This window comes from Phoenix dactylifera, chromosome 4, assembly GCF_051530095.1.
Source record: "Phoenix dactylifera cultivar Ajwa chromosome 4, Ajwa_hap1_PhDact_Kaust_v1.1, whole genome shotgun sequence".
Taxonomy (NCBI): Eukaryota; Viridiplantae; Streptophyta; class Magnoliopsida; order Arecales; family Arecaceae; genus Phoenix; species Phoenix dactylifera.
The window spans coordinates 2,106,170-2,124,131 of NC_143193.1; the positions used below are offsets into that span (position 1 = coordinate 2,106,170).

At 37.8% G+C, this 17,962-nt stretch overlaps 1 protein-coding gene across 6 annotated transcripts; it reads left to right on the forward strand.

Moving 5' to 3' along the window:
- Window positions 1-1,100: 1,100 nt before the first annotated feature.
- Window positions 1,101-17,195, forward strand: LOC103698013 (uncharacterized). Of its 6 annotated transcripts, none has more exons than XM_008779962.6 (11): window positions 1,101-1,527; window positions 2,120-2,182; window positions 3,179-3,273; window positions 4,594-5,457; window positions 9,695-9,794; window positions 9,858-9,992; window positions 10,119-10,961; window positions 11,110-13,377; window positions 13,458-13,530; window positions 16,331-16,482; window positions 16,635-17,195. In XM_008779962.6, exons 1-11 carry the CDS (start codon window positions 1,452-1,454, stop codon window positions 16,949-16,951), a joined length of 4,986 nt encoding a protein of 1,661 aa, XP_008778184.4. In that variant the 5' UTR covers window positions 1,101-1,451; the 3' UTR covers window positions 16,952-17,195. The 6 variants fall into 6 exon arrangements, with proteins under 6 accessions (XP_008778184.4, XP_008778185.4, XP_088575653.2 ...); XM_008779963.6 differs by having other exon boundaries at window positions 1,105-1,527; window positions 9,867-9,992; XM_088719528.2 differs by having other exon boundaries at window positions 1,153-1,527; window positions 11,308-13,377.
- The last annotated feature ends 767 nt before the right edge of the window (window positions 17,196-17,962 follow it).

A 17,962-nucleotide genomic window follows, 5' to 3' on the forward strand; every position in this document is an offset into this window, starting at 1 on the left:
TACTTTTAGCATTTTTGGTTAACCATGGGAAAGTAACAGATTTTCAGAGTGCTCATGTTTGGTTGATCATCCACTTTTTGAAAAAGTTAGATGCAATTTCTATTATACGCTTAATAAAAATTAGGTATTTAATGCTTTGGATCAAATAAAGATAACTGAAGTGCCTTTTTAGTAAAAAATAAAAATATTTTGATTCGTAACTCATGAAAAAGTAATTTTCTCATGTTTCTCATAGGAAAAACTTTCTCATGAAACGTGAGAATCATATTCTCACGAAAATACAACTTTTTCCTCTCTCTCCTTTGACAACTCTAACCAAACAAGTGGCATCTCTTTACTTTTTCATTAACCACACTTTCTCTCCCTCTTTTCTCACGAACCAAACGGGCTCTACAAGTTTAAACGTGCTTTTTTTAAAAAAAAATATTTTTTTAATTTTGCATGAATATCTTTTTAAATATTCAAATTATATAAATACCTTTTTAAAATTTATATTTATTTCTGTACCCTCATAAAATACTATTTTTACACAAATACCCTTGGTTCTTTTAACACCATTAATTAAAATTATATATATTTTAATTAAAAATAAAAAAAATTGAAATTATTTTTTTGTCCTCCAGCGCGATCGTCTTATAAATATTTTTTTTACATATCTACCTATTAAGAATATTTTAGTCATTTTAATTTTAAATCGTTAATTTTTTAACGGCATTAAATGGTATGGATATATATAAAAAATAAGGATAAAAAAATAGAATAGTAAAACAAATGTTTTACAAGAGTACACAAATATCAAGTTTGGAAAAATACTCATACAAAATTTTATTTTTAAAAAGTATTCAGGCAAAAAAAAAAACTCTAGATTAAATTAAAATGAGTTACACATATCCAAAGCAACAAAAGCATTTAATAATATTTTTTACTACGCGGAAAACTTGTGATCAAATTCCGCTATCATCACTAGATCAAGTCAACTAAATGGCACCTAATCCTATCAAATTATATCCTTAAAAAAAAAACCTTTTAACCTCAACATCAAACACGTGGCACTTCGTGATTACTATAAAAAAACTTTTAATCTCAAGATCAGATACCTAGAAACCTTAGGATAGTCGATAGATAAATAGATCGATCGATAAATCAATATGGATTGGTCGTTTGATTGATGGATAGATTGGCATTTGCCATATCTCTCAAAATAAATTTGTTGTTTTTTTTTTTTTTTGATAAGCTTCCCTCTCAAAATCACCCTTCTCGTTTAGCTCTTCTGACCACCCGAACCCTCACGCTCCCAAGTCCCCCCCCCCCCCCCCCCCCCCTCATTGCCTCCGAGCCCGCCTCATCTCTCCCCGAGCACCCTAGATTGCTCTTCACCCGTCGCCAGGAAACCCTAATTCGTGTCGTTCTCGTTGGATCCTTGTACTCGCCGATTCGGGACGACCAGGGTGATGGTGGGAGGCAGGGTTGATCGCCCAGAGGATCTCATCGTATCCAAGCCGGCCGAGGAGCCCTGGGCGGCGAAAGGTATCTCCTTCGGCTTTTCGTCCCGTATTTGCCGCGTTGCTCTTCCGTTCTCATAGAATCGATCGGGTTGAGCGGTTTTTTTTTTTTTAAATTTCTTTCAAGTCCTCTTTCGCTGAAATTTTCCACTTTTTATTTCGATATTATATTGGATCCGATTGAGCATTTCGTTTTTGATCTTTTACATTTTTTGAAATTTTGAGAAGTATATCCCTGTTTCGGTTTCTTGACGAAAATTGCTGCTTTGATTGAGATCTGTGTGCAACCAGTAGCTATCAAACATCAAATGGATTTTTTTTAAATCTCTCCTCTTGTTTTGATACGATGTTCATCTGGCAATGATGGGAGTAGTTGGTTAACGGGCAACTCTGAGTGCTCTCTATTTTAGTTATATTCCTATTGCCATTAATCTCTTCTATAAATAAAAGTCTGATGGTTTTATCCTGATATCTTGTCATAATTATAGTCCATTAATGATGTCTATGGTCATTTTGTTTTGGATTTTTTTCTAAAAATTATTAATATTCTGGTAGTGTTTTATGCTGTTCGCCTATAAGATTAGTAGTTGAGTGATCCTTCTATTCGTTCATGTCAGATGACATATCTGGAGGAAACAGTGAGAGGAAGGTGCTTTTGGGGTTTGTGGAAGATTCAAAAGGTAATAATCTATCTGCCATTTGTTCTCGATCAGTGTCCTTAGATTAGTTTGCTGTGGTGTTATAAACAATCCCATTAGATGGCTGATGTGGGTCTTGGCTGTTCGCATTTCCCCTGCTTTACTAGCAAATTCTAGGAGCTCATGAAATGGAAACCCCGTTCTCCTATGACAGTAGTGGGAGAGGGGTTCACAAGGGGTAACAAGAACTTCCATATCCACAATCCTGTCCCTCGTTGCTGACATTGTAACATCTTCCTACTTTTTCATCACCTGTCCCGACCTCCATCACAGTGCTCTCTCTTGTAATCTTACTGATGCAGTCATTTGTATGCTTGTTAGTTGTATCCTTGTCTCTCTATATATAGGGCAAACTCTGCGGGTGCATCTCCACCCCGGAGTTGAATTTGAAGTTCATGCCAAAAATATCCATCACTCCACTTTTTCCTTCTCAGCAAGCTGCTTCTTCCTTCTCACTGATGCGCCCAGGTACATGACTGTATGGGCAATCGTGCGGCCTTTCATGTGCAGTGCATGTTATGATCCCTGAAGGCCAATATGGGGCAAACATCTGGTGTTTATGTGGTATTCAAATTCGTATCTGGTCATGATCTATCCTACATATGTGCTTTTGCCACCATTAGGACGATTCCTTTATTACTTTGTGCAGTGCAGTTGTCTCTGCTACAGTCCCATTGGTCCTGGACTGCAGCTTGTCTTTTTTGAGCTTATCCTTCTAAATTTTCAGCAGAGCTTTTTCTCATCATCACAGCCAGCAGCAGTATGCATGAGAACTTTGCCCTACTATGTGCTTGTTATTCTCTTTTTTAGCAAATTATTCCCTGTTTGTGCAAAACATGGTATGTTTTCTGGAATGCATTTGTTTCCTGTCTACATGAAGACCTAATTATTTTCTGTGCATCAATCTTTACCTTTATTCAGTTTTATCTTCATCAAACCTTTTTCTCCCTTAATGATTTGTATGTTTGGATGCTGCAGATCAAATAACTGCTGATAATAAAATACCTTTGTCTCCTCAGTGGCTCTATGCAAAACCTAGTGAAAGCAAGCCTGACCTTTCCGCCGCATCAGGGGTATAAATACTTCTTGTTTTTAGCCATGCATGTGGTCAATTTATTTTATATTTCCTTAAGTTGGGTATTTAGGAATTTGCAGCATGGTATTAATTTGGCAAGAGTGATACTTTGTGATAACTGTTTAGTTATCTCTTTCATTGAAATCCTATTGTTTATAGAAAATAAAATAGAAGCATTCGTTGTAATTATGTGGAGCATTGGATATTACTACCTATTTTGAGATGCTGCATACCTCATCCTTCTTCAGTTGAGATATGGGAAGTTGGTTTCAAGGTTTGCAATCTTGGTACTGAACCCCTACCGGTACTATGCTGGTGCACTGTAGTCCCATACGGGTACAGTACAGTGCACCCATTACTGGTCTTTTGAATGAAAGAATGCTCACTTTTTTGACTAGATGGTTTGTTTTATTTGACGATATTTTGGAACATAATTCTGCTTGCTTTATCATTAACTCTTCCTTAAGTTTCATGTCAACTTACTATTAGTTTCATCAAAATTTTAAAACTAAATTTAGGATGTTATGTTTGTTTTGCGACATGATATGCCCCTTTCATTTTCTGCATATTTGTAGTGCTTATTTTTGATAGGGACTTGGTAACTTGACATGGATCTTGAAGTTGCTGATCCCTTGTAGTCATTGAAGGGAGAAAGTTGATATAATGTCCGCTAGGTAGAATACACATACACACTCACACACACACACATATAACTCTTCTGGATCAAATTAAATAAAAAAGATTTCAGCAAACTTTGTCTTAAGTCTCTTGCTTCGTTGGTTAGTTTCGAGTCCAAGGACTGGACTCAAGTGTTATGGGAAATATGAAAATGTAAGTCAATTTTTGTGAAGTTGTTCTATTTTAACTTGGCTGTCTCTGTGGTTTATGTGATTTTTTATTCTATATCCATTTTAATCTGACCTTTTTTACATTGTACGCATGTATGTGGACCAAAGTACTTTTTTTTAATGCGTTGATCAATATGGATTATGCTTGGTAGTAAAGAATAAAGGGAGCTCTTTTTGCTTCAACAGTTCTCTGTTTAAGAGTCATCTTTTATTCTTTCTAGGCTAGACATTATTTTTTTCTCCTGTTACTCAAAACATGTAAATTTCCTGTTATACTGACATTGTTATGCTAAAGCTGAAGGAGGGCTTTGATTTTGGGTGATTATTTTTTCTTATGACGTCTTATGTTGTCTATTGTGGCTTGTTCATGTCTGTCTGTGGGGATGTGGGCGGGAACTTTATTAAGTTATTATAGTTTCTGTAATGCTGGTGCTCTTGACATGGGTTGTTCTTATACTTTCTTTTGACAGGATGTGGGTTCACCAAGTTCCTTGCCCCATGGGACTCCTGATTCTATTCAGAAAGACATTTGGCGCCTAGATGGATCTTTGGAGAAGAAAGAATGGAGAAGAAATGTGCTTGATGTTGAAAATAGTCGTCATTGGCATGAAGAGGAGAGGGAAGCTGGTCCACTTAGCAGGAGAGAGCGCAGAAAGGAAGGGGACCGAGAAAATGAATACCGTAAAAATGGTCGCCGGTCTGATAATGTTTCCATGAGAGAAATTACTGACTCGAGGTCATCAGATCGGTGGCATGATGTTAGTAGTCATAACCTTCGACATGAAAGTCGGCGAGACAGCAAATGGTCTTCTCGGTGGGGTCCAGAGGACAAGGAAAAGGATGCCTGGACTGATAAAAAGCTGGACGTAGATAAGGAGGATGCTCCTAAGGAGAAACAGTCTTTTGCTGCCAGCAATCGTCTGGCATCTGAACCTGAATTCTGTGATAAATGGAGGTCACGCCATCGTCAGGAAGTTATTTCTAGTCGGTCATCAGTGTATCGTGCTGCTCCAGGATTTGGACTAGAGAGAGGGCGAGGGGATGGCACAAATGTTGGGTTTGCCCTTGGAAGGGGTAGGTCAAATGCCATTGGAAATTTAGCAGTCAGCAGGCCTCCTTCTACCAGCCTAATTGGTGCTGCTGTGCTTGGAAAATGTGGTTTATCTGCTGAGGAATTTCGCTATCCAAGGGGAAAGCTTCTTGACATTTATAGGAAGCACAAGATAATTTCATCTTTTGACATCACCCCTGATGGCTTTGAGGAAGTTCCTCCAATAGTACACTCCAGTTCTATAGAACCATTGGCCTTTGTCTCACCTGACATGGATGAAGAGGTAGCTCTCATGTTAGCATTTTTTTGTTTGTTTATTCTTTAAACTTTTTTCATCTATTGTTATATTAACTATTTCTTCCTCTATCAACTTGGGGATTTTGGTAAGTGAAGGATCTAGTCAATTATGAAATCTAGTCAGTAGCCAAGGGGATTAATGAAAGCTTTCTCTTTTATTTTCAATCACATAAGGACTATGTTTAGTGGTACCTTTATTTTTTCTGTACTCTTAAAAGCAGGGACACATTTCATCAGAACAAACATGGTTGCTTGGCTAACCCAAATATCTATCATTGTCAAGCACGTGCTTGATGGATTTGGTAACCTTCTCATGAGAACATATGCCTATAATATTCTTTTTATGGTGTCGTGTCGACTTGCATTTCTGTTAAAGTGAATTAGGAAAAAAAAACAATCAACTCTACTGAGGTGGTAGAAAGTGGTGTTGACATACCACCCTCACAACATTCCAACAAGAGATCACCTGTTGCCCCTCCCAAAATTCCATCTGTAAAATTATGCTTTAATCTTTTCCTTCCTGAGTCGTGGTCTTCTTCACTTTTGTTTTCTTTTTTTTTTTGTTTTTTTTTTTTTTGTTTTTTTGTGTGTGTGTGTGTGTTGGGGGGGGGGGGGGGGGGAATTCATTTTATTTCTTCCTTAAGGATCAGTTGGCAGTATAGGGGTATAAAAACCCCTTCTTTTGTGAAATAGTACTCATTCCCTTATACGGAGTCGTGAATTATAAATTGGGATATTTGAGTTTTGTGAGGACTTTTTCCATAAATGAACATGAAAACAAAATACAGTTGCTACCAGTAGATGTTATTTCCTGCCTTAATTTTGTGCATTTATTTCAGTGAAATTTCTTCCATATCCTAAAGCTCTATGTCTAGAAATCTAAAATTCCCATAACATCATGGAAAAAACTGTTACTTCTGAAACAAAAATGACTACAACGTCTCTTGGGATTGGGACCTTTTGTTGCTTTGAAAGTGGTTCATTCGAAGACTTACATAACATCTGAAGCAAATTTGGTGTTGGTTTAAGTAGGACCCAAAAATGTATTGATGTACATGCTGTTATTACTGGCAGTCTTGCATCTTGATTTATTGTTTGCTCTTTTTTATGCCCTTTCGTTATCAATTATCCTCCACAAACAGTAGTTTTCAAACTGCACCACATCAACTTTTATTGGCTGAAATGGAATTTTGGTTCATTAAGAGATAATTTCTCAAATCTATGTTATTGATGCGCAGCTGACTGCTCTGAGTTTTGTCGACTCTGGGTTTTCCTGAGGCATGAAAGTTCAGCAGCTCATTTATCATTGCATTAATACCTTTGTCATATATCATTGGCATTAATACCTTTGTCATATATCATTGGCATTACTACCTTTGTCATATATCATTGGCATTAATACCTTTGCACTTAGTCATAGCAACATCACTCAACACTTGATCTCTAAAATACTCCTGTATAAAGAGGCAAACTAACCTTTTAGACTTCATTGCATTACCCGTCATAAATTGAGTATGGCATAGAGTTCTTCATTGAGTTGATCCTTTTCTAGGCCTATACTTTGGACTTGCATAAGGCGTTACTTTCTATTTATGACATGATAGATTGACTATGGCAGATGAACTTAGTGTAGATTACTTCTTGTCACTGTACTCTAAAGTCTAAATAATGTTCCTTTTTCTTTAAGTCAACTTGCTCGATAACTAAAGCATGTATTGTGGGACTATTCACATTACGTGCTCTATCTTATTATTTTGTTCTTCCTTTTACTTTCATGACTACTGGTCTGTGCTATCTTTATGCCCATTTGTTAATATTGTTTTACTTAGGGAACATGTACTTACTTTATAAGCAATTTTTCTCTATTTGAAACAACTCATTGTAGGATTATTTTTCTTTAATGGAGGAGCCTTGTGGACATTAGGGGTGCAAACAAGCTGAATTGAGCCAAGTATCAGGTTATTTGGGCTTTTGTGGTATATAAAATGGTTGCTTGAGCTTGGCTTAATCTCAATGTAGGCTTGAGCTGCTCAAGCTTGGGTCATTAAGATAGCTAAGCTTTTATCAAGATGAGACGATCTTCTTTGTATTTATGCAAGCAGCTCATCTTCAAGCATGGCTCATATGAGCAGTGCTGACCTGAACCCATTTTCTAACTGAGCTGATCCTGGATGAGCTTTTATCCAGCCAATCCTGAGTTGCTCACAAGTAGTTTGGATCATTTGGAGACCTAGTGGGCATAGTAGGTTAGTAACTATTGTAGCAAGCATGGTTTCAAATCCTGGTAGGATGCTCCGTGGGATGGGGCACTGTCCCAATTTTAGGATTGTCATTGTCCCAACATCCTGATTGGTATGGGACATCCTCTATCCCAAGTGTTGGGATGGGGTGGGATAGTGGTGCGTCCCATTCTATAGAAAAATTGGTTCGGCCCTATCTTATGGAATTTAAAACCTTGGTAGCAAGTTGCACTTAATGTTTGTAGGTGGCCAATTTTTCAGTTAATTATATTTAGCTCTTAGAAATATGTTGCTAACAAGTTGGGTTAGCTTTGGATACCTTCGAACCTGGACCAGCACCTATTAGGGATTCTAGGTTTAAACTTTTACAAAAGCCATGCCCGTCCAAGGATTAGTTTGGATCTGGATAGGAGAAAATTTGTAAGACCAACGGGTTTATGCTTTGGCTTTGGTTATGTTAAGAGCTGTACCGTACCAGAGATTCATCAGGTTCTGATTATGCATTGGTCCAGTCAAAAGCAGCTACCATTTTTCAGTTAGCTAAATATCCATCGTGTTCTCAAAAAAGTTCTCTAATATGTTAGCTTCATGGTACGGTTAATAACTTTTACAACGAAGGATATAGGAGTAAAACTGTATCACACTGGGTAACTTGTTGAGACTGGATCATGTTTAGGTTCAGAACTGGTCAGATTCATAAAAAGTTTGTCCCATTTTCTAAACTATTATATAATTGGTTTGAGTTGGGTCAGGTTCGTGTGATGTATACTTTTGCTAGATATGGACCTGGACTTGCAAAGATTTATGAATCTAACCTTGATCTTATACTCGACACTTAGGTCCATGCGTTCAAATTGTCTGCAGGGTCCCGGTTGGATCCTGGTCCACTAGCCTTGGTAACAGCTCTTCAGGAGCACTTTGCATGCTTCAATAATAGTCTGAGTGAGTGAGCTGATTGCTATCATTTGGTTATAATTCTGAAATATAACTGACACAAGTCTTCTTGTTAATTTTTTTGCCATTTAATTTTAAGATTGTTTAGTGGGATTCGAAAAAGATTCAGTGTATTTTGTGACAATCGTTCTTTGCCTGTAATGTCTGCAATTGGAGTCATGACTGGCAGCAAGATTCCATCTAGAACAAATAATTAAGTAGAATTTTTGTTGACCCCTTGTTGTAACCCTCAATTCGTACTAGTGGCTGTATTTACCTTTTTTTCCTTTGCTTAATTTATATTGGGTGCAGATATTACATCTAGGGAAACATCTAAATTTATTTCTGTTTGTTATTAGTCGCTAATGAACGTCGTTGCTTGGTTCATGGAGGCCCCAATCTAGTGTTCTCAGGGTCAAGGAGGTGATCCCTAAGTCTAAAGCATAATGAGGCGCAATAAGACATTATTGAACAGTATTTTTCAACCCACTTTTCTCAGGTGCAAAAGGAGTGTTATGAAAAGTTGAAACCCACTTTTTCCCACCTAATTGGATAACTGGGGATAAAGCTACTTCATTAAAAGGGCAGAGAGCCTTCAGGTTAAAGTGGGTTGGGGGCAGATTGTTCCAGGCTTCCCCTTTAACTAATTCCTGTTTATACTTATCCTGCATCCAAACAGGACCTAATAAAAGAGATGTGTTCTTGTTCCAAGTAGTTAACTCGATACTTTGATTCCTTGCTATCCCATACCCTGGCCAGAAAATGCCAATCCTCATTGTGAGCTGATTTGTTTGTGCAATCGCCTCTACAATATTGTATGTTGATTACAAAGTTCATATGATGCATTTTAGTCCTAAGTTGATTCCAAAGTTCATATGATTCATTTTAGTATTCCATCTTTACATTTTCAGGACAACTTCCAGTATTCATTGTCAAATCATGTAATGGGCTGAGTGCTTTGATGTTACATTATAGTTTGTTTATTTGCCTCTGCTGGAATTGATAGATGTGTCTTCTGAAAGTTATCTATTTAATTGACGTGGCTCTCAGGCTATTCTGGAAGACATTTGGAAAGGGAAGGTTACCAGTAGTGAAGTATTCAATAATCCCTGTAGGGATAGGATGAAAAGAGTCAATGACAACGCAACAGGTAAGGAGCTTGTCATGTAATATTTATATTAGGGGCTTACTTATGTTGATATATTTTTTTTAGCCTGTCCAGATGCTGGGGATGTTAGCATGGCCAAGAAGGAATGCATGCTCTCTAAGATTTCTGCTGAAGAGGTATCAGACACCTATTCTGCCGGTTATGGTGCTTCTCATAGAAAAGTTGAAGATCTGTTGAATGGTAAAGTATAGTCTTCCTCAGTCTTTTGGCTTGATTCTTTTTGCAACATTATCTTATGTATTGGGTGCAAGTGGTAGTCGTGCCTGTTTATTTGATCACTGAATTTGTTGATTTGTGTTGTTTCAGATGGAGCATCTATTCTTGGAGAATGTAAAGCTAAGGTCGATGCTTTGACTGATGGTGCTAGCATTGATGGTATGACTCCAACAGTCCCCAAGGATGATGCACATAATGCTGTTGGAGTTCCAGGAAGTAATCATGTTGGCTTTGAGTTGGAGGTTGCTGAAATAGATGTGCTAAATGCTGATAACAATTGGGATAATTATGCATATCTGAAGAATGCTACTGAGGACATGAACTCAACTGCTTCTTTTGATGTTACTGCTAAGCTACCTGATGATTCAAATTCTTTGTTTGAAATGTCATTTATCTCAGAGTTTTCAAATACAAATGGGCCATGTCAAATAAGTTATGGTGAAGCAAAAATATCAGAACAGGTTGTTCCTCCTGAGGAGCTGAATTTGATATATAAAGATCCACAAGGACAGATGCAAGGCCCATTTTCAGGTGCTGACATTATCAGATGGTTTGATGAGGGTTTTTATGGTACGGATTTACCTGTGTGCTTGTCAGATGCTCCAGAAGGCACACATTTCCAGCAACTTGGTGAGGTAATGCCACACTTGAAGTATAGGTGTCGGTCAATCACTGCAGTTGAACCTATTGATCCATCAGAAGCTTCAGCTAGTACTTCTGCCACTGATTTTGCTGGTTCAGTTTCCATAAATGACCAACGATTGACACAATCGGAATTTGAGAATCGTCAAATTCAGCCAAGTATTTCTAAATGTGAAGACCTCGTGGATTCTAATTATGGAAGTTTGCCTCATGCACTCTCAGAGACTTCAGGAGGCATTATGAGGGCTGAAGCGCAGAAGTTAAATGAACTTGCGGTTCAAGATGCTGAAGGTTAGTTTTCCTGATATGCACATCTAGCGCCCACCCGCCCACCCACCCACACACATGTATATAACGGACACATAACAATTTGTATTTTCTTGGTATTTTTATGTTAGCCATTAATTGAGTTCTTCTTAAATAACTTCTTGTTCTGCAGAAGTTTTGGGTATTGGAAGGGCTGTAAGTAGCATTGAGAATCCTCTAGACAAGATTGCTAATAAACTCGATCTGTTAAATACTCCCTATGGAAACCATTTTCTAGCAACCAAAACTGGAGAAGTTGAGTTGACTAATCATAATTTTCCAAAAAGTAATGATTTGAACCCTCTTGGATTGTCATTCTCTATGCTTGAAGGAACTTATCCGAAGCCTTCCCTATCATTGGATATATCCAACACTGGGAACCAGAGCTGCCAGTCCAGTTCTTCAGTGGTTGGTGATGCCTCTTTTTCCAGCCGCAAACAGGAACCATTCAGTTTAACATCGAATTCCCTTGTTGTTCGTGATTCGTGGTCTAATAACCATAGAATAAATGCCAGTGGAATTGTATCTCCGGATGATTCTCATTACTTGTCTCCCTTGGAAACAGACTCTAACCAATTGAGTCTAGAAGAGCAGCTACTGTGTCAACAGCTGCAAAAACAGCAGCTTCAACAGCAGCATTCACTATTTCCTCATCAAACTATGCATCTGAACGGACACTTTTTTGAGCAGTCAGAAGGTTCTGTTCGCCATCAACGCTCTATAAGTCAATCTTTGCCAGAACTGCAGCATCGTATAAAATGTCAGTTTGAACAGCAGCGACATTTTGAGCAGTTGCAGCAGCCACAACAGGAGCTTCAACATCGCCAGATGCAGTTGCTACAGCAGCATCAACAACAGCAGCAGCGACAACTAGAACAGCAGTTACTTCTTGAGCAATTGCAGCATCAACAGTTTTGTGAAACTGGTTTTGGAACATCACATGCAGATCCTCTCTGGCAAAATAATGTGCTTGATGAGTTCTTGGTTAGGCAACGCCTGTTGCATGAATTGCAGGAACATTCACAACATGGTCTACAACAGCATGATTCATCACTAGAGCAGCTTAATCAAGCAGGACACAACCTCCATCATGGACATCACAATGGTCTGTTGGATGTCCCATCTCATGCCACACGTAGGCAGATGCTTGCTTTAGAAAAACAACTTTTAGATCTTCAGCAGGAGCAGTTGCTTGCACGGCAGTTTTCCATGTTATCAGGGCAGCTGCCAGGCATAGAAGAAGGAAGACATTTGGGGGAGGCATGGTCAGTTGATGAATCTGGTCGGTTTATCAGGACAGCTTGTTGTCCACCCCAGACTCAGACTGCTGGACTTGGCCAATTAGATCTTCTTCAAATTCATCAGAGGCCTTCATATTATGAGCAACCAAGTCACCCTGAACATGACTTGGTGTTGCATGAGCGAATGCAGCGAGGGATTTATGACTCTAATTCACACCCTTTTGAGAGGTCAATCCCTTTGTCTGCAGTTAATCCTGGGTCAAATGGTGACCTTGTGAACATTATGGCACAGCTTCAACAGCAGGAAGTACAGCAACTACAAGGTCAGATGTATTCTTCAGGCCAAATTGGCCAGTTACATACTGGTGTGCATCCCCTTCGACGTCAGATTGCTAACCAGTTCTCTGCTTCACATTTAGATGCAACTGAGGGTTGCAGATCTGAGTCCAATGCTCAGCTACAGAATATCTTGATAGAATCACAATTCAGTCGGTTGCATCTAGAAGCAGAGCAGCAGAAGAAAGATATGAATGCGAATTTCTCTTTCAAGGATGCAAGTGCATGGTCATTACTTGCAAGGGAAGATGAAAACTTGAGGCATTCATTAGCCAGCATGCTCCATCAAAGCCAAACCCGTCAATGCCCTCAATCTGTAGGAATGGTTGATGACCCTCCTACATTTCCTAATGAAATTAAAGAACCATCTTGGCTTCTTTCTAGGTCTGCAATGGATAATTCATATAATTTCCCTGCAGATAATGTGGGCATGGAGGATTTTTATCCAGAAGGTACTCACCTATCTCATGTAGGAAAGAACTTGAAGGACCAAATGGTGAATGCTGGAATGAAAGATCATGTCAATGGCACCAATATTAGTGGAAAACTGGCTTTCCCATTAAGCCATGAAACATTGGATGAACTCGAACTTCAGGACATGGATCTGCTTGAAAAAATTCTTCGTGCAAATTCTTTAGATGGAAATGAGACTGTGGACCTGGCAAAGCAGTGTGGAAGCGATTCTGCTATTAAGATGATGAGTCAGTCTGTTTTAGATATAGACACCCTGGAAAGTCGCATAGATCGGGCTGGAAACTCTGTTGTGGATCATGGAGAGCTGAAACTCACTGCATCTATCAGAAATTCTTCATTTGGAAGCACTGGTAGTTGGATTGAAGCTTGGAATTTTAAAGTTATGTTTTTGTTGAATTGTATGAAACATTAATCTGCAATATTTTTCCAGGTGGAAGTATGGAAACCTACAACTATCAGCTGGGAGTTGACAATGCTTACAATGAATCAGTGGCTAATGACAGGTAATACTGCTTGCTTATGCTATTACTTACAACTAAAAAATGGCAAATAACATGAAACTCAAAAGCTGCTATTTTTAAGCTAGTTCAGGTTTTGTAAGTTATCTGTATATTTTATTGATGGATATTTGGTATTGACAATATGCGACTATCTATCTCCAAATACACATATTTACACTTCCAGAAGTGCATTCTTTTTTCCTGTTTGTTTGGTGATTGACATGCCATGTATGCTGTTTTCTTAATAAGTTTGGAGTATTGAATGGTTCATGCGAACAGAATCTAAATATCTTGAAAGCATGCCACTGGTCTCTGTGTGTGTGCGTGCACGCATGCGTGCCTGCGTTCATATGGGCACAATTAGGACTTAAACTTGTCATAGTATGGTACTAAACAGCCCTAGTCCCTTAGAGGGTATTTTAGCGATACCCTTCCATGCATTGGTGTTTTCTCAAGTATATTCATGTTCAGTTTTTGTTCTCTTCAAATAATGCAAATTTTGTCATTATATCCAACCTTTGTGTTTCATTTTTAGCTTTTCTATTGCGTCTGTAGATTTGGTCTTGTTTAAAACTGTTTTATGTGCACACAGATATGGATCTTCTTGTAGGAACGATCTATTTTATTTCATTGATGGATCCAACAACCAATTTTAATGAATTAAACAAAAGAGCGGTCTTATTTGAATTCAAAATGCCTTCTGATCTTCAACCAATTATGTCCTTCAATATAATTACCTGGAGTCACACTATAGCTTGTTTCAATACTCAACAGCTTGATCAGACCAAGCCTCCGCAATTTCGGATTCACCCTGCAGAATAGCTCATTCTCTACAGTCAGAATAGGTGGTTCTTTTCCTTAGAATCATACTTGAGAGTTTCCTACCTCCTACGGCTTGGCAACTGATTCTTTTTGCGTCCTATCTTAATCTATCTTATGCTAACTGAATTAGATTTCTCATAAATCTATCCCATTTTTTCTTGGGTTAACAAAAATAAAAGATGTTAATTATATTAGGTTTCAAACTCTTATTTTAATCGGTAATTAGTTTTATCTTTTTTCTCACCTTCAGACGAATGAAATATAGATATTCCCTTATATCGTTAGAATTTTCTAAAAGTAACCATTTCAGTTTCATGGATGAAATTCATATAGAATCTTTATAAAAGACTTTTTTCCTCGATAAGATACAAAAAGAACTTACTGTCTTTGGGATCCGATGCTACACCGCTGCTGAATACCTTAGTGGATCGACTCTATTACATAAGTTGATTCCTAACATTTATTCCGTATCATGACATAAGTAAGCAGTTCTTAACTATATCAACCTAATAGCTCGCTAATTGATCTTTATGGTGCTTTCTCTATCAATTCCATCGTTTATCTATAGAATATATAAGTTGTACCTATTTCTTCCTATTTTGGTTCTTGTGAAGTCTCTTTCCTTGCTACACCTGATCAAGATTATTGCTTTGAACGATGCATATGTAGAAAGCCTATTTTTTTCTAGTATTTACTAGTTGATTTGATATTTTTTTCCTTCTTTCTATAGTGGAGATAATCGCACATAGTGACAGATCACGGCCATATTATTAAAAGCTTGTGGTAGAAATGAGTTTCATTCTAGTGCCTGGAAATAATATTCCAAAGCCTTTGTATGCACTCTTCTGCTTGTGTGTATAAGGCTTATGTTATAGAGTATATCACTTCAATCATAGGGATCAATTTCTGGTTGTTTAGCATCATAATAATTCTATGAAGCTTCTGCATAATTTTCTTTGGATTGAGCCAACATCCATTATGAGTCTTGTGTGTGGGTGCACTAGTAAGTATCCATCTTTTTATTGTTCAAAAATATCCTCTTGACGACTTATGCCTGGATTCCGTACCCATACCCATGTCTAAGTATCTGGCGTGGACAACTGATGGGTGCAAGTAACATAGTTACAAACCTGGCTTATGAATGCGGTGACTTTATTATGACCTTTGTTAGAAATTTGGTGAGACAGTGGTAGCGATTTTGTTGTTGGGTACAATTTAGCTAGGGAAATCGATTCTTCATTTGGGAAAAAAATTAAGAATTCATAAAAAGTTCAGAACCAATTTTGATAATTAAAACAAGCTAATAGAAACAGATACGTATGATTACTGGTTTACTTATGCTGTAGTTATTAGGTAATATATTTTACCAGCCTCACTGATGATTTCATTGCCTTGCTTTCGACATTTGTTTGGAGAGTTGATGAGGCTGTGGTTACAAGCTGGTTGGTGGGGACAATTTAGCTAGGTGTGATTCTGAATTTGGAAAAAAATACAAATTCAGGAAGAACTCAGAAAACTTAAAAAATTGACAGAAACAGAGTTGTAAGGTTATTGGTATTTCTATGATACACTTGTCTGTCCCTACGTATGCGTGTGTCTGTGTGGGTGGATGTTGCAAGTTCTCATGAGAGTGATCCTATACAAATTAGACAAGGGCCGTTGGTTATAGTACTTGAGGCCTGTTGTTGTGATCTTATATGCAATCAGGTTTTGTTTGTGAAAAAAAAAACCACTGGAAAATCCGTCGGTTGACCAGTCAATGATGTTACTTCATTGTTGCAGCCCATTTCTTTCATTTTTCTCTTCATGCATTTGCAGTTTTGCATGTAATCATGCATGTCTCAGTGATGTCAAATGAACTAAGTTGGTAGACTGCTTGCATTTTAGGCACTGAACTTAGCTGGTAGTCTACCATACTTTAGGTTAATACCTTGTACTATATGTGCTCATGCCATTGTATTCTTCTTATTTCCTTTTGCAGGATGTCTACCATCCATCTAAAAGGGGCTGATGGCTCATCATTGAACCATGTTTATGGCTCGCACATTGTATCATCCCAGGGAGTGCTATCCGACCTTGCTTCTGCTCTCCCACCCAGAAGGAAGAGTCCTGCCATATTGGCATCTTCTGAAGGTATGCCATTCTTTTTCACCTGTAACACTTCCCCACTTTTCTATGAACAAAATTTCTTCTATATTTGCATCCTCCGTACTTTCTGTTCGCCAAACCTAATGCAGGTAGGACAACTGATTGTTTGTTGTTCCAAAAAACCATTTACATTACAGGAGGAAGAGGCGAACCTGGGGGAAGTGCCAAGGTTATGGAGGCAAGAGCTTCTGATAAGAGAGACATGAGATTTCTCAGGACATCTTCATGTGGCAATGCAGAAGTGCCAGAAGCTTCATTCGTTGATGTGCTGAAGAAGCCTGCTTCATCAGAAGCTGTTGCTGCTTCAGGAGCACCAGGATCTGCCGATGCTGGTCCAGGCAGGAGTGGCAAGAAGAAAGGTAAGAAGGGAAGGCATATTGATCCTTCTCTTCTTGGCTTTAAGGTTCATAGCAACCGCATCATGATGGGCGAGATCCAACGCCTCGGTGATTAAGTATCTTTATGTATATTCTACACTCTACATCTCATGCAGGTTCGTTCGGATTTTTTTTTAGTTTTTTTCTGGATTTTATTTTACATAGAGAATGCCATTTCTTCTCCTCATTCTCAACTGTAAATCAGGGGTTCAATTTTGGAGATTGGTAGAACCCTTTGTGAGCGATCAGATGTCGGTGTTAGAGAGTATATCTCTGTACAGGATACTATCATAACAAAAGTTGGTTCTTTCATTGTTATCATTCATGTTCATTTGCTTGAGCATTTCGAACCTCATCATCTAATAAGTTCTACAGATTGATGTGAGAGTAATCTTAGGGTCACCCTTGGTTTCCAGTTCATGTTCACGAACTAGCCTGTTTATAAGTGACCAAAATTAGTTTCTATCTAAGTTGGACAAGAAAGTGACGTGACAAATTGCAAGTTTGGTTGCCTGAATGCGTTTTTAACATTGCATGCACTCATTCTTGATGAAGTTAAAATAAAATACGAAAATCAAAGGCATACTTAATATTATTTAAAAATATTCTGTAACTTTTAAATAAAAATAGTTTATTAATGAAGTTGTTAAAATGACAGAGAAATATAGTTTTTGCTTTCTTAATTTGTAAGAAAGCAATCAGAAAGTAGAAGTGATGCTTTACATGCCAGAAGAATATTAACTTTCAAGGCTGGCTGACCTATTAGCATGCGAGTCTGCAGTCTTCACGTTCAATAGGCTCTCTGATAGATTCTACCATTCCAACGGGTGAACAGTGAATCGTTGAGATGGGTATGGGACAATTACTCTTTTTCTATGATGTATTTGTAAATATATATTCATAATTTTTTTATAATATAATATAATAAAATTAAAAACTTATCTCCATATATTTAGACAGAGTTATGTTAAGATGCTTCTCAGAGTATCTCTCCAAATGCTTTCTAATCAAAACCAATGAAAGATCTTGTAAAAAGAAATTCAGCAATTTTGGTGATAATATATGATAGTCATGGTGCAAGGAAAATA

Coding starts and splice junctions, on each gene's coding strand:
- LOC103698013 (XM_008779962.6), top strand. CDS start 1,452: ATGGTGGGAGGCAGGGTTGATCGCCCAGAGGATCTCATCGTATCCAAG. Junction 9,795..9,857: donor AGTCAATGACAACGCAACAG/GTAAGGAGCTTG, acceptor TATTTTTTTTAG/CCTGTCCAGATGCTGGGGAT. Junction 16,483..16,634: donor CATATTGGCATCTTCTGAAG/GTATGCCATTCT, acceptor TTTACATTACAG/GAGGAAGAGGCGAACCTGGG.